The 27,594-nt window shown below is 48.7% G+C and overlaps 1 protein-coding gene across 1 annotated transcript; it reads right to left on the reverse strand.

Moving 5' to 3' along the window:
* Window positions 1-827: 827 nt before the first annotated feature.
* On the reverse strand, window positions 828-27,328 carry SLC49A3 (solute carrier family 49 member 3). Its single transcript, XM_077921322.1, has 10 exons — window positions 26,867-27,328; window positions 14,260-14,418; window positions 10,539-10,758; window positions 9,360-9,436; window positions 9,120-9,257; window positions 8,088-8,204; window positions 6,555-6,707; window positions 6,270-6,427; window positions 3,062-3,174; window positions 828-1,504 (listed from the first exon to the last, which is right to left on the reverse strand). Exons 1-10 carry the CDS (start codon window positions 27,038-27,040, stop codon window positions 1,350-1,352), a joined length of 1,464 nt encoding a protein of 487 aa, XP_077777448.1. The 5' UTR covers window positions 27,041-27,328; the 3' UTR covers window positions 828-1,349.
* Window positions 27,329-27,594: the final 266 nt, after the last annotated feature.

The raw sequence follows: 27,594 nt of genomic DNA on the forward strand, positions 1-27,594 counted from the left end.
CATCTCTCTCACCCATTCTGTACCCCCCCTGTGCTGGTCCTGGGGGCTACCGAGAGGCAAGGTCTGAGTCCAGTTCGAGGTCGATGGTGTGGTATGGAGGCTGTCCGTCAAAGCTGTAGCTGGGTCCAAGGCAGGGAGTCAGGTGAGGTCAGGAACTCTGGCAGAAGAGCAGGACAGAGTGCAGGCAGGAACAGGCTACCAACAACGTTGCTCCCGCAACCTGGGACTGGGGCTGGCTGGCTTTTATCTTCCCCGAGGCATAGGGCAGCCCCGGTGCACAGGTGCCTCGCCTCTCCTGGCCTGGAGGCGAGCACTCCTCCTGCGGGAACTTAGTTCCCTCCGCCTCTCTGCCCTGAGCCTCTGCAGCTCAGGAGAGGCTGGAGGGTTACCGGACCCAGAGGCGACCTCACCTTCCCCTGATGGGGCTGAGAGTGGAGCACCTGCAGCCAATGGGTCCTCCATCACCTCAGGAGCCAGAGCAGGCTCAGCTGGTGCCTGCACCTGAGGATCCAGCACAGGTGAGGACTCTTCAGGCTCAAGCCCCAGCCCCGGCTCAGCTGGTTCTGGAGGCGGGGACTCCTGTGCAGGCTGGGATTCCTCAGGTTCAGCCTCTGAGTCTGAATCCCAGGCCATCACACCCCCCCTAAAAAAATCAACACTACAAAGTTACTAAGCACATTCAGCCTTCATAGGGTGGGGTCCCCCCTTGCGTTTCCCCCCTAAAGATTTTGCATCCTTTCACAAATTTCTCCTGAGTCTCCTGGTACTTCCTTCTTGTGCATGGTTGATGCTTTCTTTGTTACATAAGCAATGCCACTCGCAGCCTGACCGTCAGAAACATAATCTTTTTAATTTAAACATTTATAGATCACTTTTCAAACAAAGTTTCATCAAAAGGAAATATGCCGTTGCCCAACAATGGGAGATACTGAAAATGAATCGTTACAGAACATTTGCATTCCCTTCTTTTTTCACAGAATTCAGGTTGGTATAAATATGCTTATTCCATTGAATTGCCCTTGGAGTGTAACACACTGGAAGAATCAAAATAGCCACTCTTAGTGAGTCTCAGACACTTACACATTTCAGCACCATCACTAAGGATTAAATTGTCTTTTAATGGGGGTAGACTCTTCCTGCATTCTGTCTTGAAAAAGACACTCTCCAACTGCTGCAGGGAATTTGGGCTGTACTTGTGTGAAGTTTCCTGTTAAGATAACCATCATCTTTTGCTCCAGTCAGTTCCCAAAGACTTGTAACTTACTGTGCAGCTGTGGCACTTGGGGTCTCAAAAGTCTTAAAGTTTTCTTGAGGCACTTGGGTTAGTCCAGATTTCAGTTAGAAGCAGTTCATTTTTCTGCCGTTACTGCAACATCCTCTTCTGACTTGTTGACGGAGAAGTCGTGAGATACTTCTGCAAAGATCCTCCTGTAATTAGTGTGAAAGGCAGCCACAAAGAAACATGCTGCCAGACTGCAGATTCCAGCCATCATTAGGGTTGAAGCTGTGATAAGAAAGAGAGGATATTTCTACAGATGTATTGAGAATGAAACCCAGCAGCTTAAAAATATATGAGAATTACAAGATCAGTTTAGGAACTCCAGCTGCAATCCTGAGCCCACTTACCTGGGAGTAACTGCTAGGATTGCATAGTAAGTTAGGTCAGCATCAGTAACTATAGACCAGCTACCCAAACTTATTCGTTAATTTCTGTTCATATTGAAAATTCAATCTTAAATCTACTAGAATGTATAACCGACTAAAATCAGCCATTATGCACTTTGAAGAAAATGTGTAACTGAGTAGAAAAACAATGGCATAATGAACTATAGCAAAGATGTAATGGTTTTTTTTAAAAAGAAAAGGTAAAGGACCCCTGGAAGATCTAAGTCCAGTCAAATTTGACTATGGGGCATGGTGCTCATCTCTGCTTTCAGGCCGAGGGAGGCGGCATTTGTCCACGGACAGCTTTTCCGGGTCCTGAGCCAGAGTGCATGGAAACACCGTTTACCTTCTCGCCGCAGTGGTGCCTATTTATCTACTTGCACTGGCATGCTTTTGAACTGCTGGGTTGGCAGGAGCTGGGACAGAGCAACGGGAGCTCACTCCATCACAGGGATTCAAACCGCCGACCTTCCGATCGGCAGGCCCAAGAGGCTCTGTGGTTCAGACCACAGCACCACCCGCGTCCCTGTATGTGATGGAGAATGCAGTCTCTCAGCGCTGCGAGACAAAATCCCAGTTGCTGCTATGCAGAGACGAAAAGAGAGGAGGGCCTCAAAATACATATAAGACCTTAAGAGCAACTAAAATAACTGCATCTCAAAAATCACACAGTGTAAACCCAGGGTGGGGAACCCTCTTCGGTCTGAGACCTTGTTGACAATCTGGTGGGTGAGTGACTAATGTGAATTTACTCTTGTGCAGTTGGCGCCCAAACTCTCCTTACCATCTGGGCAGAAAAGACATTATCAGAGTTCACGGTCACATTTTTGCCAGGCAAAAGCAAGTATAGTGAAGCAGGGCTGCTGGGGTATGTGTCCAGGGGCGAGTCTTGAGGGCCGGATAGAGAGGCCCTTGACTGGAGGTTCCTCCAGCCTAAGAAGCTGGGGGACTCCTTATTTGCAGAACCTCAGTACAGTGGTACCTTGGGTTACAGACGCTTCAGGTTACAGACTCTGCTAACCCAGAAATAGTGCCTCAGGTTAAGAACTTTGCTTCAGGATGAGAACAGAAATCGTGCAGCGGCGGCGCAGCAGCAGCAGGAGGCCCCATTAGCTAAAGTGGTGCTTCAGGTTAAGAACAGTTTCAGGTTAAGAACGGACCTCCGGAACGAATTAAGTACTTAACCTGAGGTACCACTGTACCCACACCAAGGCAGGGAAGGGAGCAGGTCAGGGAAAGAGACCTCTACTGCCATTGCTGTGCCTCAACCAACTGCCTCCCTGCCCCCTTGCAGCTGATATTCACCCCTGAAGGAAACCTCCACAGGTGTGTGTGTATGTGAGAAGAGAGAGGATATATTTATAATACATAAAATAAACACATAACAAAAACTTACTTGACCAGTCTAGTGCTTTGCCGATGGCTGAGGTGCAAGTAGAAAACGGGGCGTCCTTCTTTTCCACAGCTAGGCTTTGCAGCAAAAGCATTAACACAACACCTAGAAGTTGGCTGTGGAAACAAAAACAGTCCATCATGCAGGTCTCCTTTTCATGGTTATGTCACACCCACCCCCCATGTCCAAGTCTGGCTCTTTTTTGTGTGCACGGGGGAGGGGGGAATATATTGTCTGTAACAGTCAAGATTCACTTTTATGTCTAGAGCAGACATTTTGGGTGGTACTCCGTGCTAGTCCTGCGCAGACTAGACCCGCTGAAGGGAATGGGCGTGACTTAGAATCATAGGGTGGTAGTGTTGGGAGGGTCCCAAGGGTCATCTAGTCCAACCCCCTGCCATGCAGGAATAAAGAGAAGAGAGGAGTTCAAAACCATTCCCACTTCTTCGAGAGAAGGGGCAACACCAGAGGATTCAAGAATGCTCCACTGCGATGTTCTGTTTCTGCAGTCTGAAAAGCCTTGAAATGATTAGAAGCTTAAATTTTGGTTTGAGTGGCTGATTCCCCCATGTATGAAGAGCCCTATTTTTAAAAAACGAGTTAAATACTGTATTTTTCGCCCCATAGGGCGCACCGGCCCATAGGGTGCACCTAGTTTTTTGGGGGGGAAATAAAGGGAAAATTATTCCCCCCCCCCCGAGCTTCTCCCGACCCCAGCCCCCAGAACAGGCTGCTCTCCGCAAGCCGGCTAGGCGCGCTGAGCAGTCACGCCCACGCTTCAGGTAGCTCTCCGCAAGCCGTGGGAGCCCGGCGGGAACTCCCGCGCGCTCCCAAGGCTTGCGGAAAGCTTCCTGAAGCCTGGAGAGCGAGAGAGGTTTGTGCGCACCGACCCCTCTCGCTCTCCAGGCTTCAGCGAAAGCCTGCATTCGCCCCATAGGACGCACACACATTTCCCTTTCATTTTTGGAGGGGGAAAAGTGCGTCCTATAGGGTGAAAAATACGGTAATTTCAGTGGCTCGGCTCTGGGGAGGATTTAGCTGAATTGCCACCCTCTGTGTACAGTGGTACCTCGGATTTCGAACGTAATCCATTCCAGAAGACCGACCAAATTCTGAAACGTTTGAAAACTGAAGGATGCATTTCTGGAAGCATTTAAGTCCGGAAAACTCTACGGAAGCCGCATGGCACGTTCGGCTTCCAAAAAGCTTCCCCAAACCAAAGCAGTTACTTCCTGGTTTTCGGCGTTCGAAAGCCGAAATGTTCAACTTCCGAGACGATCGAAAACCAAGGGGCCACTGTACTTTCAGTAGATGCCCCATCAAGTCTCGGTAGGAGATATGCCAGCCAGCCAGATACAACTACTGTGGCGATTCTCCTCCCCATCCGGCATCCTCTACTATTTTTGAGTCCAGTGATGGCCCTACAGGAAAGCTGTCTGAAGCTTTCCCTTCACATCCTGTACTTGCCATGTGGTTCCCCTTGCCCATATATGGGGAATTGCATCACAGGAAACGCCACTGCAAACTTGCCAGCTGTGCAAAGGAGCAGGTGCTGAAGACGTTAGGAAATCCGGCTGCCTCTGAAGGAGCAAATGCTAATTCAGCCTCCTGCGGAAAGGGAGCTTTCCCTGCCGCCTTCCCAACTGCTACCTAACCAGTCTGTTTTCTTGAAACCGGCATTACTTGAATGAGGTCGTGTGTTGCAGTGTTATCTGTGCATTGAAACCACTGTAAGCCCAGCATCCTGTTGATACAGCCCTGCCGCTCTGGAAAAGGTGTCTCAATGGCACAGAATCGCCAATACCTGCATGTGCATGAAGTCCCTCTCACAATAAGCCCATATAGCATAGAATCGTGGAGGGAAACCTGGAGGAAACAATGCGCAAGGCACGGTCTGCAATGCAGGATGCAACCGCAGCATCCCTGAAAGATGGCTATCTGGCCTCTGCAGCGAAGGTGAGTCTCTCACCTCTTAAGGCAGCCAGTTCCACTGTTAGAACGTTTCTCCTTAATGTTTAGCCAGAATCGGTCTCCTTGCAATTTCCACCCACCGATTCTGGTCCTGCCCTCTGTAGCAACAGAGATGGAGTCTGCTCCAGCTTTGGCCTAAAAAGACCTTCAGAGATCTGAAGACACTGGCCATGTCTTCTCTTTCACTCGGAAGTAATTAGTGATGTTCAGGGTCGGGGAACCTTTTGCAGGACGGGGACCAAATTCTCATCCGGGCAGCCGCCTGGGGGAGCACATGCCAGTGGCAAGAGTGGGTGGAGCAAAGAATTGTACCGTTGGCTAATTTCTACACGCACACGCACACACACACACACACACACACACACACACACACACTTTATTCAGGCAACCAAGAGGTATTATGAGAGTTCAGAGGCACATTTCAGCCAGGCATAAACCCTCAAAAGTAGGACTGAAGAGGGTGTGATGTCATGGAATGGCTGGATGCAGACGAGCGGAGGGAGACCCCAACTGGGGAACCCCCAGGGGAAGAAGGTTCAGAGTCAGGGGAGTGGTGGTACGATGACAACGAGCGGTCAGAGGGAGCAGACTGGGAGAAGGTGGTGTCGGAAGCTGAAGAGGCAACAGGGTTTAGTGAGCAGGAGGAAGCTGTGGCAGAGAGCAGTTCAGAATCAGAGGCAGGAGAGGAGCGGGGCCAGGAGACACGAGATGAGGCAGGCTGCTGAAGAAGCCAGGGAGCCTCCCCCTCCTGCTGCAGCCAGCTCCCTCCCCCAGGTCTCCCAGTACACAGAGAGGAATGAAGAGGACAGAGCGAAGAGAGACAAGAAGGCACAGCTTTAGGCTACTGGGGAGGGAACCAGGGGAGGAGCCTTAGAGAGTGGTGGGAAGGCGGAGATGCCTCATTGGGGCAAGACTACTGGGAAGAGTTGCTGTGACCACTAGGCCTGTGTTGTTTTGGTTTCTGTGAATAAAGAGTTCACTGACACCGGGTGTTTTATTGCTGACCTGCCCAATTCCAGCTCCTGGCAGTGGCCTGGGGAGAATCCCATGGGCCACACAAGAGAGACCTGGACAGCTACAACTGACGCCTGGGCCTGAGTTTCCCCTTCCCTTCCCTTCCCTGCTCCAGTTCTTCTTTAACCTTGGCCTGGCAAGCGTTTGGAAAGAATCCGTATATTACCACTACAACTATGCAGCGCGTAGTACAGAGGAAATCGGGTGTCCTGGTTCTGCTACTTACCTGATCACAAAAATCAGCCCTGACGAGGATCCTTCCCCCACGGGATAAGAACATTCGACCGCTAGTTCCATGGCGACAGGATAGATAGCAAATCCAAAGAACCCGAAGAGTGAGCTGATGGTTGCCAAAGCATAGGTCTGGTTTCTCAGCTGAGACACCTGCATGAAGAGAGTCTAAATTGAGTACCGACAAGGCTGCAGAGCCAACTTTCAGCAATTCAGCTCCATCGTAGGTGTGCGCCCCCAATAATGTCAATTTAAGAGACCTAGCATTAATGGAATTTACCACTGCAAATCCAATGCTAGCCAGCGCAGCTAGACAGAGAAAGACCTTGGTAGCTTCTGTGAATTTCTTTGTCCGGTCAACGTACAGCCCGAGGCAGAAGGCCCCAATGAGTCCGGACACAATGAACAAGGCGCCGCTCAAACCTGCAAAGAACTGTAAATGAGGGATTGATTAGATGATATGGCAGACTCCAGCGAAGAGCAAACCCATTGAAACTAGGGAGTGGAGTTGGAGAAAGTAGATCCACAACTGCAAGGACTTCCACAACTGTGCAAGGACCTCCCATCCGGCTCCTCCCCCCAAACCCTTCCCTAATCTTCTCTGGAAGGTTGAGGAGCCCCAAAAGCAGACAGGGGAGATGCACATAGGGGAGAGGAGAAGGCAAGGAAAAGCCATTGCGCAGCCAAAAGACCTTGCACTAGCAGATCCACTTTGTTGGGAGACCCATAGCAGTGCCCATAGATTTCTATGAGCCTACTTTGATGGCGATTTAGTTGGCGTCAACCCAATAATTACGGCTCCTAAGAATAAGGTGCAGCATATTTCCCTCGCCCCACCCTGTCTCCCTTCACTGGAAAGCAATCAAGAGTCTTCTGATCTGGTTGTTAATTATATCGTACCAGACAAGATGGCGCTACACAGGGTCTCTGTAATGAAGGGATCCAAATTGCTTCATTTTAAAGCACAGAAAATAAAGCTACATTTTTTATTTGCTTGATATTTATCCAACTAACATTAGTTTTAGTTGTATTTTTTCAAAGCAGCCGAATTATCAATATTTGTAATGATAGCATACTGAAGGCTAGAAATGAAGGCAATTTCCCCCCCGAACTCACAGTACCAGGCAGATCCTGTATTTATTTGAACCAAAGGATCTCCCCAGATCACTTATTACATTTTGTCCATTTACTTAGTACTTTTGTCCATTTACTGTGTTTATTTTCCCCGATTTGTACTAGAAAATGGTGATTTTCTTGAGTCAAAATGAGAGTACCCCTAAGCATTATTATTTTTTAGAGAGAAAAAAGCACTGGGTGAAAGATTCCTGCATTGCAGGGGGTTGGACTAGATGACCCCCCGGGGTCCCTTCCAACTCTACAAAGCTGTGATTCTGTGAACCCAATGTTCACTCCCTGGCATCTCCAAGAATGACTGGGAATGTCCTCTGCCTGAAACCTGGACAGTCGGTGTGCAGACAATGCAAAGCTAATCTGGCTTGGTCTAAGGCAGGGTCTTCTATTCCTATTGTGGAAGGACTACAGTTCAGTGGGACAGCATCGGCTTAACATACAGAAGGTTCCAGGTTCAATGGCTGGAGTATCCAGGTAGGGGAGGCAGCGCTGATGAAAACCTCGCCGCAGAGTTTCACAAAAACACGCCCCACCCCAGCCGCCGCGGTCTCTGCACATCTCCCTGTGATAGGCTGAAGCTGAATTCCTGCAGTCCCCTCCCAGGTTGTCTTCTCGATCTCCCGGCTCCACCTTGAGCTTGCAAGACAACAAAAAGCCACAGATGAAATCTGGAGTGACTTACATTTGAATATCCATTAACACACAGGATCTGTTCCAACAGAGCACTGAAGCAGGTGAATATTGCTATCCCTGTCGCGACGGAAAGGGCCAGGATGATGTAAGCTGTATTTCGCAGGAGCTAAAAACGGAAGACAAGGCACAAGTTGTTGGGGGAAACAGCAGATCGTTCACCAGCAAGCTGGTATACACATTTATACAGAGTCTGCTAAAACTTGCAACTTGTTTTCCAGTGTAACTGACCGCTCTGCTGGAAACCTTAGACTTTTGTCAAACTAAGAGATACATTCAGAAAGTTTGAGCATGGGTAGGCAAACTAAGGCCCAGGGGCTGGATCCGGCCCAATTGCCTTCTAAATCCGGCCCGTAGACTGTCTGGGAAGCAGTGTGTTTTTACATGAGCAGAATGTGTCATTTTATTTAAAATGCGTCTCTGGGTTATTTGTGGGGCATAGGAATTCGTTCATTCCCCACAAAAATATAGTCTGGCCCCTCACAAGGTCTGAAGGACAGTGGACCGGCCCCCTGCATAGGCATAGCCAGGATTTTTGTTAGGGGGGGCACAACCTCAGATTTGTACAGTCATACCTGGGGTTGAATATGCTTTGGGATGAGCGCGTTCAAGTTGCGCTCTGCGGCAACCCAGAAGTAACGGAGCGCGTTATGTCCGGGTTTCGCCACTTGCGCATGCGCAGTCGCTCAAACTGATGTCACGCGCATGCGCAGAAGTGCCAAAACATGACCTGCGAACGCACAGACACGCGGACACGGGTTACGCTTGCTTCTAGATGCGAACAGGGCTCCGGAACGGATCCCGTTCGCATTTAGAGGTACCACTGTATTGATTTTTACTTATTTGGGGGACAGCTGCCCCCTTGGCTATGCCCATGGAAGGAAACAAGGTCGGAAGTGGGCCATGGTCAGAAAAACACTGATCTAATATGACACAACAGTTTCTTTCTTTCTGTCCTATAGAGACACGTGGCATTCGTTGTACCTTTATCTGAGTTAATAATTCTGCTTTGCTTGCAACATACCATCTTCAAGCCCCTGAAGAATGACGGCGAATTGGAGTGGCTAGCGCTTGCTGACGGTGGCGTTGGCGGGACCTTGTCACGAACGCCCAATGTGGCTAAGGCACAGGCGAAGACAGCAGGCCCTGCGTACACTCCAAGCTGCAGAAAGCAGGAGGAGGAGGAAGAGGAGAAATGGTTTAACTCATCTGCCAAGGATATGTAAGAGGTGCAGAATACTAAAATTGATTAGCTTTCATTTACCATTAAAGGGATATCTTTTCCTCCCTGTACAAGCGCAGGTGACAGCAAGTTAGCGATGAGAATGCCCAGGGGATTGGCTAAATGGAAATTAAAGAGAGAGAGAGAGAGAGAAATATGTGACTTCCCCCTCCGAAGCAGCTGAAATATAATGCCGAGCATTTAAAAAGCAAGCCAGCTGACTGGAAAGCAAAAGGAGAGGCCACACGCCTGTACAGGATTCGAACCCAGGACCTGCTTTGGAAGCCCTTTCGGCGGGGGGGCTTCTCAGGTGTGTGATTTGAAGGCTGCTCTTCCAAAGATATCCCTATGGTGATACCAGGTATTTGGGGCCCTCTTCTTCAAGACCCCTTAAAGACACTAATAAATCGCAGGTGAAGAAGTTTCTGAACTGCACCACTTCAGATAGCACTTGGGGGAATGGCTTTCCATAGGAAAAAAAATCCATTCACACAGAAAACTAGGATGATGGGGGAAGAATTCTAGCCCAGCTTCCTTCCTGACATGATCATTTTCTATGTGGGAGATACAGAGATGCTTAACGGCTCCTTTTTGGAACGTTTCAGTTCCTGAATGCCGAAAACCCAGAAGTAAATGCTCCAGTTTTCGAACGTTTTTCGGAAGCCAAACATCCAACGCGGCTTCTGCTTGAGTGCAGGAAGCTCTTGCAGCCAATCGGAAGCCGCGCCTTGGTTATCGGACATTTCAGAAACCGAACGGGCTTCCAGAATGGATTAAGTTTGACAACCGAGGTTTGACTGTATTGCTTTCTCCTTTCTTGAATGGTTCCATGCAGTCATATGTTTCCAGGCTGACTGCTATTCCTCTGAAGGAGGTCCCAGTCCTCTGAGGGAGCAGGTGAGGAGCTGGGGGGGGGAGGGGCACTTCTGAATCCATTACTGTTGATTTGAAGTTCAAGTGGCCATGTTGCCACAGCTATCAGCTTCAGCCGGAGGGCCAGCTCTGGCACAGTCTGGGCAAGGACAGCCTAACTTTGGTTGTCTACGCTCTGGTAACCTCTGGGTTGGACTACTGCAATACATTATATCTGGGGCTGCCTTCGGAGACGGTTCGGAAACTGCAGCCGGTGCAGAATTCGGTGGCGAGTCTGACAATCAGGGCAGTGTGGTCTGAGCATTTAACACTGATTCTGGCTCGACCTGCCCTGACCCAGTTACTTACACATGGAGGCAATCATATTGGCCGTGGCCCTTTGGTGTTCTGGGAACCATAAGGCTGCCAGTTTGGTGGGTGAAAAAATGATGAGCGGCTGGGCCGTGCCGCAGAGGCATTGTCCCACAAGCAGGTACACAAAGTTGAGGGAGCCCAGATCCAGGAAATCGAGGATGCTGAAAATCCGAATTACACTTCCCATCATGTTCAGCCAGGCGCAGAGTATCACCTGCAGTAGAAGAAACCATGTCACCAACACTGATTTCAAGCAGCCATCCATGAGAACAGGATAAATGTCAACAATTGAAATTCCAGAACTACCGTTTTTTTTGTCTATAAGACGCACCTTTTCCCCTCCAAAAATTAAGGGGAAATGTGTGTGTGTCCTATGGAGCGAATGCAGGCTCCTTGGCTTCAGCGATAGCAACGTGAAGCCTCCGAAGCGCAGAGGGAGCGTTCCCTCTGTGCTCCAGAGGCTTCACGTTGCTTTTGCTGAAGCCTGGAGAGCGAGAGGGGTTGGTGCGCACCGACCCCTCTCGCTCCTCAGGCTTCAGGGATAGCTGCCTGAAGCCTCCAGAGCGCAGCGGGAGGTCCCACTGCACTCCAGAGGCTTCGGGTTCCTTTTGCTGAAGCCAGGAGAGCAAGACTCTCCTGGCTTCAGCAGAAAGGGAGAGCTGCGCAGCGCCCCTTCAGTGAAGCGGGAGGAGAAATGGAAGGGGCTCCGTTTCTCCTGCCGCTTTGCTGAAGGGGCGCTGAGCAGAGAGGGGGATATATTTTTTTCTTGTTCTCCCCCTCTAAAACAAGGTGCGTCCTATGTTCGGGTGCGTCCTATAGAGCGAAAAATATGGTATTTCATTTCCCTACATTTCTTTTCTGACAGGCAGATGGTCTATAAGGCTGGCAGGGCGTTGAGAGTGAGGGTAGCACATTGGCTGAAAGACCTGAATTGTGTACCTGGGCGCCCTTTAGGTCAAACTTCATCCAGTTCACTAGCTGGCCTTTGGGAAAGCGCTAGAGAGCTTTTTACCCACGATCCCCAGATGGTGGAGATGTCGAGCACAATCCTGACTCCTAGGCACCTTCACTTAAACAGCCTCGGTCCTGTATACCCGAAGGAGCGTCTCCACCCCCATCGTTCAGCCCGGACACTGAGATCCAGCGCCGAGGGCCTTCTGGCAGTTCCCTCATTGCGAGAAGTGAGGTTACAGGGAACCAGACAGAGGACCTTCTTGGTAGCAGCGCCCACCCTGTGGAACATCCTTCAAATGTGAAGGAAATAAGTAGCTATCCTATCTTTAAAAGACATCTGAAGGCATCCCTGTTCAGGGAAGTTTTTAATATTCAACGCTGTATTGTTTTTAATACTTGATTGGGAGCTGCCCAGAGTGGCTGGGGAAACTCAGCCAGATGGGCGGGGTATAAATTAGTATTATTATATTATTACTTAGTCGCAAGTGGTTGAAAGCCAGGTACAGAACATACCTGGCACCTGGTTAATCTTGAACACTGGCCAGAAGCCGTGGGAGTGGGAAGAGAGAGAAAATTCACCTTTGTGCAACTAGCTAGTTTCTACACAGACGCAAAGTCCTCTCTGTCTGGGCTAGCAAAAGGCATTATCAGAGTACAAGGGCACATTCCAGCTAGGCAAAAACAGTTGAGGGAAGGTGAGAAGGAGGGCTGGGGAGAGCTGCAAGAGCCTGAGAGAGACCTGGAAGGCTGGATTTGGCCCCCAAGCCTGTAGTTCCCCACCCCAAATCTAAAGCACACCTTGTGTCCTCTTGTGATTGTGTCTTCTGCAAGACGTCAGCAGCAGGCGCAGTCGTACCTAGGCTCCCTTGCACCCTTGTAGACCAGTATGAAGTAAGCAGCACATAAGCGGCACACAAAACACTACCAAATCATTCTACGTTCTAAATCTTAGCCAGGCTAGGCAAATAAAAATACAAATAAAAAGCTTAGTAAATGAATAAATGCTCAAGTCAAGAAAGAACTTAGCACATGAAGTTGAATGTATGTAAAAACACCAAAATCTTGAAAGAGAATTTCCTGAAGAAAGAAATTAAATATTGCAGCTTAAGCCAAGAAGGAATGTAACATATGGACTAAGCCTGGCTAAAGGAACTTTAAAGACTGAATCTTCCTTTTGGACACAATTTGAATGAGTTTTCTCTCTGTGGCATTTGTAGTAGCTCTTGTAGTAGCTCTCTCAATTTTTGGATTATTAATATAAGATTTAGAACACAGAATGATTTGGAAGTGTTTTGTGTGCTGCTTATGTGCTGCTTGAGGGACGCGGGTGGTGCTGTGGGTAAAACCTCAGCGCCTAGGACTTGCCGATCAGAAGGTCGGCGGTTCGAATCCCCGCGACGGGGTGCGCTCCCGTTGTTCGGTCCCAGCTCCTGCCCACCTAGCAGTTTGAAAGCACCCTTAAGTGCAAGTAGATAAATAGATACCGCTTTATAGCGGGAAGGTAAATGGCGTTTCCGTGTGCGGCACTGGTGCCGGTTTGCCAGAGCAGCTTCGTTATGCTGGCCACGTGACCCGGAAGTGTCTCTGGACAGCGCTGGCCCCCCGGCCTCTAGAGTGAGAAGGGCGCACAACCCTAGAGTCTGGCAAGACTGGCCCGTACGGGCAGGGCTACCTTTACCTTTACCTATGTGCTGCTTACTTCATGCTGGTCTACAATGAGAATTGGCGGCATAGGTTCATTTCTTCAGTCCCTTGGCAAGGAGCTCAGGAGATCCCTTGCACCGAGTACTATTTTTCTAGAAAAAGAGGTGCCAGAACTCACTGCGAACGCCTCCCTTGTTCTCTTATCATGGCAATGGCGCCCACCTGAGAGGTGCCGGAATTGAATTCCTGGGAGTTCCGGCTGAAAAAAAGCCCTTGTCAGAGGAGACTGCAGCAGAGGAGCCAGACTGGGCAGTGTGCAAACAGGTGGGTGGGCTACTAGCCACACCTAACCCCCGGAAGATGCACATTTTTTGGGTCCCTGGGCCTGCACCCTTGGCGAGGGCCAACCTGTCGAACCCCAAGGTAGGCCATCCCATCAGATGTCAAAGAAATAAACAACTATTTGACTTTTAGAAGACATCTGAAGGCAACCCTGTTTAGGGAAGTTTTTAATGTCTGGTTGTGTTTTTAATACAGTGGTACCTTGCAAGACGAATGCCTCGCAAGACAAAAAACTCGCTAGACGAAAGGGTTTTTTGTTTTTTGAGCTGCTTCGCAAGACGATTTTCCCTATGGGCTTGCTTCGCAAGACGGAAACGTCTTGCAAGTTTGTTTCCTTTTTCTTAACACCGTTAATACAGTTGCGACTTGACTTCGAGGAGCAACTCATAGAACGTGGTGTGGTAGCCTTTTCTGAGGTTTTTAAAGCTTTTTGAGCTTTTTGAAGCTTTTCCAAAACTTTCCCGACACCGTGCTTTGCAAGACGAAAAAAATCGCAAGGCGACAAAACTCGCGGAACGAATTAATTTCGTCTTGCGAGGCACCACTGTGTTCTGTTGGGAGCCGCCCAGAGTGGCTGGGGAAACCCAGCCAGGTGGGTGGGGTATGTATGTATGTATGTATGTATGTATGTATGTATGTATGTCTGAATAAATAAATAAATAAAGAAAGAAAGAAAGAAAGAAAGAAAGAAGCCCCTGAGCAGGGGCGAGCAGAAGCCTGTTGACCATTTGTGATCTTCTAACTGAGCTTCGCGCCAGTCTCCATTTCAACTTACGGCACATTTCAGCCCGACGGTGTCCAGAATCCATATTGCTATGAGCCCGACTGGAACGGATATCACGAGGTACACGAGGGACAGCCAGTTGACCATATCCATGGAGGTGTGAAACCGTTCTGCTGTTTTGTCAGCCACTGGGGCGAACGTCAACCATAGCTGCAGATGGAGGGGGGAAGAGGTTATAGCATAACGACACAAAACCTGCAGGTAGTTATGTTTGGGGCACCATCTGTAAGTAGCACTGTGTAGACACAATCAGCTAGCTCATGGGTAGGCAAACTAAGGCCCGGGGGCCGGATCCGGCCCAATCACCTTCTACATCTGGCCCACGGACAATCAGCATGTTTTTACATGAGTAGAATGTGTCCTTTTATTTAAAATGCATCTCTGGGTTATTTGTGGGGCATAGGAATTTGTTCTCCCCCCCCCCTCACAAAAATATAGTCCGGCCCCCCACAAGGTCTGAGGGACAGTGGACCAGCCCCCTGCTGAAAAAGTTTGCTGACCCCTGAGGTAGAGAGACAGGAAGCCTAGATTGCGCAGGGCCAGGCAGGATTTCCTTTAAGATCTTACAGAGCAGGGCAATGTCGCCACATGTTACTAGAGCTGAAGGTGACTTAAAGCATCCTGCTGAAGAACGAAAGACAAATCCAGGCAAACCATTTAGAACATGAGCAGCTCAATGTTCCGAGTGGATTTGTATTTTAGCTGGGAAGGTTCCAGGCAATTAATGCAATCTCAAATTAGTGCTTGGCTGGGGCTCAGGAGACTGATGCAAGACACATCTCTAGGCAAAAGGCAAATTATTTATTTATATTGATCTATCTATCCAATCCACCTGCATCCTGCTTTTACATTTTTCTCGTGTGCCCTGCCATACGTGCATATTTCCACAGGCAGGTGTCACGTAAGTCCCACATGATGACTCAGAAAAACGGAGAATGAAAAAGGTTACGTCCTCCCCTCACCCATGAAATTCAGTACACATGTATTCCAAGACACCTTTGATTACTAGAAAAATCTGCAAACGAGGCATTTGGTCGTCTCTTCGCAAAACCGAGCAAGGAAACAAAGCATCATATGCTAAGAGCAAAATCATTACCAAATTAGAGGGTGGTATCAGAACATTGGTGGTACCAGAAGAGTCTGGAGGAGACTCTTGAGAGTCCCATGGATTGCAAGATCAAACCTCTCCATTCTGAAGGAAAACAGCCCTGAGTGCTCACTGGAAGGACAGATCCTGAAGCTGAGGCTCCAAGACTTTGGCCACCTCAGGAGAAGAGAAGACTCCCTGGAAAAGACCCTGATGTTGGGAAAGATGGAGGGCACAAGGAGAAGGGGACGACGGAGGACAAGATGGTTGGACAGTGTTCTCGAAGCTACCAACATGAGTTTGACCAAACTGTGGGAGGCAGTGGAAGACAGGAGTGCCTGGCGTGCTCTGGTCCAGGGGGTCACGAAGAGTTGGACACGACTAAATGACTAAACAACAACAACAATCAGAACGTTCAGGAGAACCTGCAAGTTAATGTAAGTACAGCAAAACCTTTTTTAAAAAAGCAAAAACAAAACCCTACTGAAGGCCAATGAACCTGCAAAACTTCCAAATGGGCACAGAATGCTGTTATTTGAGAGGCAAATTATTCGGGGGTTCTCTTGACCCTCCAAGCCATTTGGGGGGTGCGGGGGGGAAACCCCATTCTGCTAGTGGGAGTCCTTAGTTGAAACCCACGCAGGGTTATTTACTTATTTAATGCATTTGCAAACAGCCTAATTATTTGCATTCCTAAGCACTGTACACAAAAACAACCCACATATAGAAGAAAACAGCGGATTTGGAATGAAGTATCTCAACAGTTATTTTAATTTATTATTATTATTTATTGAACTTATATACCGCCCTATACTCAGAGGTCTCAGGGCAGTTCACAGAACAAAGAAATCACGTACTTTCTTCTGATCCTAAGTGCTCAGAAAAATCTGTCAAAATCTTCAGTCATTTGAAAACTAGGAAGTTAAATTAAAAGAGTTAACATCAACCTTTTCTGTGGTAAACAAGTATATTGTGCAAAATTGCAAAGAACACCTGCGATGTTCCGTTCAAGGTCAACTTGCAGCCTTTCTTGAAGAGACATCCTCGCTTGTCAAATTGTCAAGAGCAAAGAACTCTGAACTGAAATTGCCTCAGGAAATGAAACTAATGAAGCCTTAATGCTATCAGAGAGGTTCTCCCACAAATTGACAGAGCCTGCCAAGCTAATTACAAGTGGAATATGGTAATCCCAGAGTGAAGGACGCAGAACTCAGGAGCAGGTAAGCAATGTGCAGAGGCGGGGAAAGAATATGCAAAGCTGTAGATGCAAAAGAATGCATTCTTATGAGAATTATAATGTCTAAGATACAAAATAAATGTACTAAGCAAACACATACATAAATATATAAACTGCATGTCTGAAGCAGTACAGTGGTACCTCGGGTTAAGTACTTAATTCGTTCCAGAGGTCCATTCTTAACCTGAAACTGTTCTTAACCTGAAGCACCACTTTAGCTAATGGGGCCTTCTGCTGCCGCCGTGCAATTTCTGTTCTCATCCTGAAGCAAAGTTCTTAACCACTGCATAGGAAAAGAGTCCTGAAACCATTTTGTCTCTCCCAAATTGACCTCAAATGTTTCTCTGCAAGGAGGGAGGAGATGAGAAAAACCTCCCCATTGTCTCTTTGCTCACAAATCCTGCCTTAAGGGCACATTTAAGATATGAATAGGGCGAGCCTGTGACCTGGACTCAGGAATTAAGTACATTGGTACCTCGGGTTACAGATGTTTCAGGTTACATACGCTTCAGATTACAGACTCCGCTAACCCACAAATAGTACCTCGGGTTAAGAACTTTGCTTCAGGATGAGAACAGAAATCGGGCTCCGGCGGCACGGCAGCAGCAGGAGGCCCTATTAGCTAAAGTGGTCTTCAGGTTAAGAACAGTTTCAGGTTAAGTACGGACCTCCAGAACGAATTAAGTACTTAACCTGAGGTACCACTGTAATTATCATCACAAAAGAATAGCCAGGCTAGCCAGGTAAAAACCCATCAACAGGTTTCATGTCAGACAGGGTTCTGTTGTAGACCGCCCCTTCTGTGATGTATGTATGATGTTTTGGGGGGTGGTCTTGGGCTCCAGGGTGGGCAATTTCAAAATGTCTATATAAGGGCTTGTGCACCATTGTTCGGGGTCCCTCCTGCCTCCAGCGTGTGGTTGTGAGCACCCTGTTGCAACAGTTAATAAAGATCAGGCTTACTGGCTGCTTTGCTTCTCAGTATTCTCTGGTTGGCCTCTGTTATTTTCTCCTACCGATAGAGAACCTACAAAAGGACTCTATATGGACTCTTGGGTACCCCATAAGGGGAAAGGAGCAGTTTTTTCCCTCTTACATGCACATGCACACAAAAAGCAGCATGCAAAAACAATATTCTGTTATTAAAGGTAAAGGTACCCCTGCCCGTACGGGCCAGTCTTGACAGACTCTAGGGTTGTCCGCCCATCTCACTCAAGAGGCCGGGGGCCAGCGCTGTCCGCAGACACTTCCGGGTCACGTGGCCAGCGTGACAAAGCTGCATCTGGCAAGCCAGCGCAGCACACGGAACGCCGTTTACCTCCCCGCTGGTAAGCTGTCCCTATTTATCTACTTGCACCCGGGGGTGCTTTCGAACTGCTAGGTTGGCAGGCACTGGGACCGAACGACGGGAGCGCACCCCGCCGCGGGGATTCGAACCGCCGACCTTTTGATCGGCAAGTCCTAGGCGCTGAGGCTTTAACCCACAGCGCCACCCGCGTCCCTATTCTGTTATTAGAGATGGGAAACCTTTTATAGCCAGAGGGTCACACGCATTTCTGGGCAACCCATGCTAGGCGTAGGCAAGGTCAGAGGCAAAAAAGGATGAGAGCATTCAATTTTATTTTATTTTACCTTTGTGCAATAGGCCTGTTTCTACAGACACACACAGGCTCCTCTCTAGCCTCTGTCCAGGCAAACAAGCAACATGATTGGAGTGCAAGGACACATTTCAGCCAGGAGAAAACTATCAAGGGCAGTGCAGAAAAGGGACTGTAAAAGCTGTGTCCAGGGTGTGTGATACCTGGGGAGCGTCCCTGAGGACCAGATTCAGACCTGACATCCCTCACCCTTGTTCTAAGATGCTGGATCCAAACCACCGTTAAAGACCCACAAGCGTCTCGGTGGTTCTTCCTCCCAGTTTTGCGCCCCTAGGAGCCCCTCCCCATCCTTTGTAGTGTGGGAGGGTTGTACCCTGGATGATGCACTGACTGCCTTGTTCCGTTCTGTCTGAATTAGCCCGGTGGCCTCAAGAGAGCTGGAAGAAGGCTCTGAACAGATGCCTGCAGTAGCTGTCAAAATGAGTAGCTGCTACAGGCACCTGTTCATTTTTGTCACCTCACTGATTTTAACAGAGTTGGCCCACACATCGAGTTGAGGGTCATCAAGTGATGCACGTCAATGTGCAATATGGCCACTAGTCCACATCAATTCTGTTGTTTGGTGCATCTTGTATCGCTGGTTGTTTGCAACATAACAGAAAGCAGATTGCTTTAACTGGAAACAAACCCGGACGACTCCTTTTGCTTACAGAAACTTTAGCCTTTTTCTGGGTCACAATGAAAACAAAGGAGAGGTGAAGTGTGGCGAATAGGTTAATTGTCCAATTAAGCAATTAAGCCGTGAGTAAAGTAGTCCAGAGCGTAGCACAATATTTGGAGTATGTATGACTAAAGGAACAGAAGTAACTCGGCAGGCAATAAAGACTAAGAACTCTGCCGCAGATAAAGTCTGCTGCTCTTCTCATTGAAACACAACCAGTATCAGGGTCAGGAGGTTTTGCCGCCTGAGGCAAGACAGAAGATGCTGCTCCTGCCTCCGTCGTTGCAGCCCCTGCCCCACAACTACCACCATCTCTTCCTCTGCAGCTCCACAGCCCTACATCCTTTTCCTCCGCAACCCCTTCCCTCCGCAACATGCGCTGGAGGTGGCAGGAGAGTAAGAGGAAGCTGGAGAAGAGACCGCAGTAGCAGGTGCCTGAGGTGGAGGCTAGATCTGCCTCCTGAGGCGACTGCCTCACCTCACTTCATGGGCCAGGCGGCCCTGACTGATATCCTGGAAAGAAGCCAGGTTGGAACACCTCTAATCATCGCTCGGCGTGTTTGTTGGGCCTGCTCTTTCATTATCTGAACTTCTCATTATCTTTATGATCGTTGCCTTTTCATTACTGCTTCTCCACGGCTCCACCACACTCTGAGCTCAAACCAACACTCCGTTTCTCAGCAGACATATCCCTCAGCTAACTAACCAACACAGGCAGGAAGTACAGTGGTACCTCAGGTTAAGAACTTAATTCGTTCCGGAGGCCCATTCTTAACCTGAAACTGATCTTAACCTGAGGTACCACTTTAGCTAATGGGGCCTCCCACTGCCACCGCGCTGCCGGAGCACGATTTCTGTTCTTATCCTGAAGCAAAGTTCTTAACCCGAGGTACTATTTCTGGGTTAGGGGAGTCTGTAACCTGGAACGTATGTAACCTGAAGCGTATGTAACCCAAGGTACCACTATGCAGAGTTTGGAGAATTTCTAAGGAGGGAGACTGACTTTCGACAGTGCTTCAATGACGTCAACTGCTAACTCCAGAGGGTAAAGGACCCCTGGACGGTGAAGTCCAGTCAAATTGGACTATGGGGTTGCGGCGCTCATCTCGCTTTCAGGCTGAGGGAGCTGGCGTTTGTCCACAGACAGCTTTTCGAGTCATGTGGTCAGCATGACTAAACTGCTTCTGGAGCAACGAAACACCGTGATGAAAACCAGAGCGCACGGAAACGCTGTTTACCTTTCCGCCGCAACAGTACCTATTTATCTACTTGCACTGGCATGCTTTTGAATTGCTAAGTTGGCAAGAGCTGGGACAGAGGAATGGGAGCTCACTCCATCACGGGGATTTGAACTGCCGACCTTCCGATCGGCAAGCCCAAGAGGCTCTCTGGTTTGTCCCACAACTTTGCCTTACCTTTACTCTGCTGTAGCAACCTTCAGCAAAGAGCCTTGTGGTCCCTTAAAAACAAACAGATGTATTGCGACATAAGCTTTCACATGTGCTGTTGTTTGCACAGCAAGGGGAAAGGCTGGGCGGTGCTAGAGATAGCTGCTAGTGTGTCATGGTACTATGGGAAGCATAAATGAAGAAAGAATTAACATAGGAGCCATTCATGGCAGGTACAACCCGTTCCTGACTAGAAGTCGTTGGTGTTCTCTTGGCCTCAATTTGTTAAAAAACAAGCAAAAGCTGAGCTGGTTGGAGAAGTAGACAGTTGGCATGAGGCTCTTCTTTTAAACCTATGGCTTACCGTATTTTTTGCTCTATAAGACTCACTTTTCCCCTCCTAAAAAGTAAGGGGAAATGTGTGTGCATCTTATGGAGCGAATGCAGGCTGCGCAGCTATCCCAGAAGCCGGAACAGCAAGAGGGATTGCTGCTTTCACTGCACAGCGATCCCTCTTGCTGTTCTGGCTTCTGAGATTCAGAAAAGTTTTTTTCTTGTTTTCCTCCTCCAAAAACAAGGTGCGTCTTATGGTCTGGTGCATCTTCTAGAGCGAAAAATACGGTATATTCGTAATTCCTTGAGAATATTTTGTATTATTTTGAGTAAGCCACTTACTGTACAGTGGTACCTCGGGTTACATACACTTCAGGTTACAGACTCCGCTAACCCAGAAATAGTACCTCAGGTTAAGAACTTTGCTTCAGGATGAGAACAGAAATCAGGCTCCGGTGGCACGGCGCAGCAGGAGGCCCCATTAGCTAAAGTGGTGCTTCAGCTTAAGAACAGTTTCAGGTTAAGAACGGACCTCCGGAACAAATTAAGTACTTAACCCGAGGTACCACTGTATATAAATCTTGTTGCATACATAAATTACAAAAACAAAGAGAAAATGGCTCTTTGTATCTCCACCTGAGATAGAACGAGGATCTTTCCTACTGAATATATATATTATCTTTAACAAGCCTAGTGTTTTTATTTTCCAGACTCAGAGTCTCTCTGTGTGATTACTTCCAGGGGTAAAGTGTGCTCCTCCAGCAGTGAATCGGTGGTTGAAATGCCTCCCTCTCTCCCTGGACCCAGAGGTCATCCCGCTCACTGCTTTGCAGTTTTCCTGGACTGTAATGTGTCCTGGAACACTCAAAAAAATGCTTCCTGGAAGGAGGTCAGAGAATGGCATAGAAACTTGACTCCTGCGCCAAAGGCAACTTTTTCCTTCCTTGCTCTGCCCACTTCGGACTCCGCTTTAAATAATACTGATGGAAAAGACTGTCTCTTCCTTTTGAGCGCCGCCTTTCACGGTGTCTGGTTTGTGTCCATCCACTCCCTGGCACCCAGCTTCTGATCTGTCGGGTCTCTAATGTCAGCAAGGCCTGGCTGGCAGATGGTAGCATCTCTGCTGCTAGAGAATGTGCAGCTAATAAAATAAAATAAAATATTTTTATTGTTGCCCCAGCCAATTTGGGTGGCTTCCAGCATATAAAAAGGTAAAGGTACCCCTGCCCGTATGGGCCAGTCTTGCCAGACTCTAGGGTTGTGCGCTCATCTCACTCTATAGGCCGGGAGCCAGTGCTGTCCGCAGACACTTCCGGGTCACGTGGCCAGCGTGACATCGCTGCTCTGGCAGGCCAGCGCAGCACACGGAACACCGTTTACCTTCCCGCTAGTAAGCGGTCCCTATTTATCTACTTGCACCCGGGGGTGCTTTCGAACTGCTAGGTTGGCAGGAGCTGGGACCGAACGACAGGAGCTCACCCCGCCGCAGGGATTCGAACCGCCGACCTTTCGATCGGCAAGTCCTAGGTGCTGAGGCTTTAACCCACAGCGCCACCTGCGTCCCTTCCAGCATATACAAAAACACAATAAAACTTCCCTATACAGGGCTGCCTTCAGATGGCTTCAAAGGTTGTACAGTTACTTATCTTTTTAACTTTGTTGTCAGTGCTGCGGGACACAGTCAAGACAAAGGGATTTGTTGTAGGGGCAAGCTCCTGAGTCGGACTCTCTGTTTGTTGGTCTAGTAAGCAACTGTGGCCTTTTTCAACCTGGGCAAGCCTTTCCGCCCATTGGCATGTGAGAAGACAAAGTCACCAGCAATGTTCCTGGCCAGGACCAGCAATGTTCCTTTCCCTGCAGATTCTGTGTGGTGAGGCAGTGACTCGGGGATGAGAACTTCAAGCCAGTTCTCTGAAGGCCTTAGCTTGACGTATGCTTGCTGCTCATGTCTCTGACCATCACTCAAGAGAGTCCAAGCCTGCTTGTCCTGGTTGGTGGTTCCACTCTTTGGGTTTCTTCAGTAGAAAATGGATCACCTCGTTCAAGATATATATAGTCGTTTAGTCATGTCCGACTCTTCGTGACCCCATGGACCAGAGCACGCCAGGCACGCCTGTCTTCCACTGCCTCCCACAGTTTGGTCAAACTCACGCTGGTAGCTTCGAGAACACTGTCCAACCATCTCGTCCTCTGTCGTCCCCTTCTCCTTGTGCCCTCCATCTTTCCCCACATCAGGGTCTTTTCCAGGGAGTCTTCTCTTCTCATGAGGTGGCCAAAGTAAGTATACACATATCATTTTCAACAATTATAAAGCATACTTCTATATCTTATAATTTTTTTTTTACTTCCGCCAATCACATCTGAAAATTTTCCAATCTTTTCGACTTAATTTATATTTCTTAGTTTCACTATTACTTTTAAATATCATAATTAATTTCTCTCTTCTTTATCTTCTTTGCAATATTTCATATATTCCTCCTTACCAAACTTCTCGTAGTCCTACTAGCGTAATTTGTTGATTACAGTTGCTCTTCAAATAATTCGTATATTTATTCCAATCTTCTGTGAATCTCTGGTCCCGCAGGTTTCGAATCCTTCCTGTCATCTTATCCAATTCATTCAAGAATCTCTTATGTTCTGGCAGGGCCACTTCCATGTTTGAAGAAACATCTGAACGTCTTTACTGGACCAGCCCCAAGGTCCATCGTATTTGGATCGCTTGCCTCCACACTGGCCTCCCCATGTTTTTCTAACATACATATGAAGGAAATGAATGGCACGGGTGTGAGCCTGATACTTCCCATAAAAATCTTGTGGCAGGGAGTTCCATGGATTAATTACTCTTTGCAGAAATAGGTACTTCCTTTTCTTGGTCCTGGATCTGACAACCAGATTCCTTACGTGACTCCATGTTCCAGTTTAATGAGAGGGGAAAACATCACTCGCTCACTGCACCAAGTGAACTTGTTGCTGGGCTACAACTCCCATCTGCACTGAACATTAGCCATGCTGCCTCAGCTCTCAACCAAAAAGCTCCCAACCTTTTTGCCTTTTGTCCTAAGAAAGGGGCCTTTCAACCCCTGGAGCAGTCACAAAATGACCCCCATCTCAAATATTGTCGCTCTGCAACTGGAGCCAGCGTTTTCGTTGGACCACCTGGCTAAGCAATATGTTTCCCACAGCAGCAGAGACCTGATTTAAATCATTTCCTTCCCAAACTTGAACATTCCAAGCTCTGAAAGGTGCTGCAGCACAAGAATTCAACACTTGCACCTTCCGAATTCTGATTCACATGCATTTTGCTCCTTGGTGCTCCAGTAAATCAACGAACGAATGAAGCAAACAAGACACACCTTTTAATTTAGTCCCTGCTGACTCTGTCTAAAGGCAAATGGGACAAATTTGCAAATTGAGAGGAGTCGGAGCTTGAGCTCGTCTCGGGGCTTTGGTGTAGGGGAGGAAGAGGCACTCTGCACGTGTTCAGAGGCTCTGGATTGTTAACCTTTGGATTAGACTTCCACCGAAACAGATTCCCACGAGAGGTGGTGGACTCTTCTTCCTTGGAGGCTACTAAGCAAAGGTTGGGTGGTCATCTGTCAGGTATGATCTAGCTGGGATTCCTGCATTGCAGAGGGTTGGACTAGATGACCCTTGGTATCCCTTCCAACTATAAAAGTTTATGATTCTCTGGTTCAGTCATACTGCGACCACAGGCTAGGAATGGTTAACTCAGGATTTAAAATACCCCATGCAGCTTAGAATATCCGGTCCCCAGAGCTTTTGAGAAAACTGGGAGGTCGCATGCACACAATCCATTTCAGGCGCTCTTTTAACACTTTAATAGTCATTGCTTCCCCCAAGGAATCCTGGGAAGTGTAGTTTGACAAAGGTGCTGGGAACTGTAAAGGTAAAGGGACCCCTGACCATTAGGTCCAGTCGTGACCGACTCTGGGTTTGCGGCGCTCATCTCGCTTTATTGGCCGAGGGAGCCAGCGTACAGCTTCCGGGTCATGTGGCCAGCAGGACTAAGCCGCTTCTGGCGAACCAGAGCAGCGCACGGAAACGCCGTTTACCTTCCCGCCGGAGTGGTACCTGTTTATCTACTTGCACTCTGACGTGCTTTTGAACTGCTAGGTTGGCAGGAGCAGGGACCGAGCAACGGGAGCTCACCCCGTCGCGGGGATTCGAACCGCCGACCTTCTGATCGGCAAGTCCTAGGCTATGTGGTTTAACCTACAGCGCCACCCACGTCCCTGCTGGGAACTGTAGCTCTGTGCTATCTTAACAACCCTCAGCACCTTCAACAAACTACAGTTCCCAGGATTCTTTGGGGGAAGCCACAACTGCATAATGTAAGACTAACAAATGCTATGGGCGTAATGGGAGTTGTAGCCAAACAACATCTGGAGACCCGAGGTGGAGAAAGGCTGGATTTCAGCATTGTACCACGGAAACCCCCATTAAAATCCCTACCAGGCCAGGTAATAAAAGCATTCTGGGAAATGATATGTAATGAGATGAAAAAAATGTTTTAATTAACTTTTATATCTATAAAAAACCAGAGGCTTTTTTATTAGCAATTGTAGGTGCTGATATTCCAAGGGAGCAGAAAAGACTTTTTATGCATGCAGCGACAGCAGCACAGATGCTATTAGCCCAGAGATGGAAAGAAGATAAAGTCCCTACCAGAGAAGAATGGCAAATTAAATTGTTGGACTATGCCGAAATGGCAAAACTGACAAAGCTCAGGGACCAAGAAGACCAAAACTTTAACAAAGAATGGGGGAAATTTATCATTTATCTTGGAGACCACTGTAAACAGATGAAAACATTAGCAGGACTGCAATAACACTTGTAAGGTAGGAAGTACTATGGAGACAATGGAGTTATATTCAATATAGAATATTGGAAAAGATGCAGTAGAAAAGGTTTAATTATAGGACCCATGAAGGGGAAGGTGGGAAGTCCAGAGATTCGGAGGAATCTGTAAATGTGGATATGCATGGTTGTACTGTTCAGTGGCGTAGCGTGGGGGGTGCAGGGGGGGCCGGCCGCACCGGGCACAACATCTGGGGTTAGGGCAAATCCACAGGTTAGGGGGCGCAAATCCACGGGTTAGGGGGCGCAAATCCATGGGTTAGGGGGCGCAAATTACTTGCCTTGCCCCGGGTGCTGACAACCCACGCTACGCCACTGGTACTGTTATAACTTTATATTTGCAAAATCAAATAAAACATATTTCCAAAAATAAAAATCCCTAACAGGCCGGTCCCTCTATCTCTCCAATCCTAATCTACCTCGCAGGGGTGTTGTGCGGATCATGCATAGCTCAGCTGGATAGAGCATGGTGCTGATAACACGAAGGTTGCAGGTTGGATCCCGGTATGGGACAGCTGGAGCATAAAGAAGGCTGATCACCGAAGAATGGATGCTTTTGAATTATGGTGTGGAGGAGACTCTTGAGAGTCCCATGGACTGCAAGAAGATCAAACCTATCCATTCGGAAGGAAATCAGCCCTGAGTGCTCACTGGAAGGGCAGATCCTGAAGCTGAGGCTCCAAGACTTTGGCCACCTCAGGAGAAGAGAAGACTCCCTGGAAAAGACCCTGATGTTGGGAAAGATGGAGGGCACAAGGAGAAGGGGAAGACAGAGGACAAGATGGTTGGACAGTGTTCTCGAAGCTACCAGCATGAGTTTGACCAAACTGCGGGATGCAGCGGAAGACAGAAGTGCCTGGCGTGCTCTGGTCCAGGGGGTCACGAAGACTCGGACACGACTAAACGACTAAACAACAACAAATGGGACAGCTACATATTCCAACTCTAAAAAAAGAATTCTATGATTCTAAGCCATAACACGGGGCGGCGAGACCTTCTGCCCGGCGCCTCGGAAGCCAGAAAGGCAACGATTTAAAACGCAAACTTCCAATGACAGGCGCTTTGACGCATCCGTCAGGCTTGCTGACAAGCGAGAACATCCGGTCGCGCCGCCACCTCTCCACTTCCGAAGCACCTCCAGCCACTTCGAAGGCATTTTTTAAACTTTGGGGTCTCCAGATCGTTCAAATTTCCCTCTCGGCTCCCGAAATCCCTGCAGCTCCAAGCCGGGCCAATCGAAGGGCTGCTTCGATGGGGGGAAACCGGCCGGCCAAAGGAATCCGTGCGCAATCTGGCAAGTTGGAGACGAGCGAAAAGAAAAGGCGAGAGAACCAACCGCGCGCGCTCTTTACGCACCATGGCATTGGAGCAATTGAGCAGGCAGACTACGCCCAGCAGCAGCCATCGCCGCTTGTAGACCTTGTACGACTCGGCGACGATCTTCTCCGAAGAAGTCCCAGGCAGGAGGCTCCCTGGCTGGTTGTTGTTGTTGCTGCTGCTGTTGTGGCTGCTGGCGCTCTCCGCATCCATGTTGCGCGCTGCCTGCGCTGGCCGGTTTGTTGGCGCCGCGCTCGGGGCGCGCTGCTTTTCCGGGCGAGAATGGCTACGACGCCCCCGCTCCCCTCCTGCCCGGAGGAGCCTGGGGTGCGCCTTGGATCTGCCGGGCCCGGGGAGGCAGTTGCCACATCGCCGGCGAGCGGGGCTTGAAAAGCCGGTTCCTCGCGCGCGCCGCGCCCCTAGCCTCGCCGCCGCTGCCCCAGACGTTAGTCTGGCACGGAGCGGAGCTGGTTTTCCCTTCCCCTTCTCTCTGCCGGCAGAAAGAAGCCGCCCACTTGCCGGCTTGTTCCGAGGCACTCCCCGAGCGCCCTGCAAGGTCCTAGCGCCTGTTACTTGCATTCTTTTGCATTAATTTATCGTTTTTATTTGATTTTGCAAATGTAAATTTAGAACCAAACCAAATACAGTTCCATATAAAGAGATTTCTCTGAATCTCGAGACCTCCCCCCCCAATCCCCTCCATGGAATCCAACATTTTCAACTGCATCTTATATCATAATCTATGATTCATATCTGTCCATAGGATC

This window comes from Podarcis muralis, chromosome 17 (genome assembly GCF_964188315.1).
Source record: "Podarcis muralis chromosome 17, rPodMur119.hap1.1, whole genome shotgun sequence".
Taxonomy (NCBI): Eukaryota; Metazoa; Chordata; class Lepidosauria; order Squamata; family Lacertidae; genus Podarcis; species Podarcis muralis.

Excerpts from the sequence above, each read along its gene's own strand:
- SLC49A3 (XM_077921322.1), bottom strand. The coding sequence starts at position 27,040 with ATGGATGCGGAGAGCGCCAGCAGCCACAACAGCAGCAGCAACAACAAC. Across the intron at positions 10,759-14,259 it reads CCGTCGGGCTGAAATGTGCC|GTGATACTCTGCGCCTGGCT; the intron begins GTAAGTTGAAAT and ends CTTCTACTGCAG. Across the intron at positions 6,708-8,087 it reads GTGTTAATGGATATTCAAAT|TTCTTTGCAGGTTTGAGCGG; the intron begins GTAAGTCACTCC and ends CCTCATTTACAG.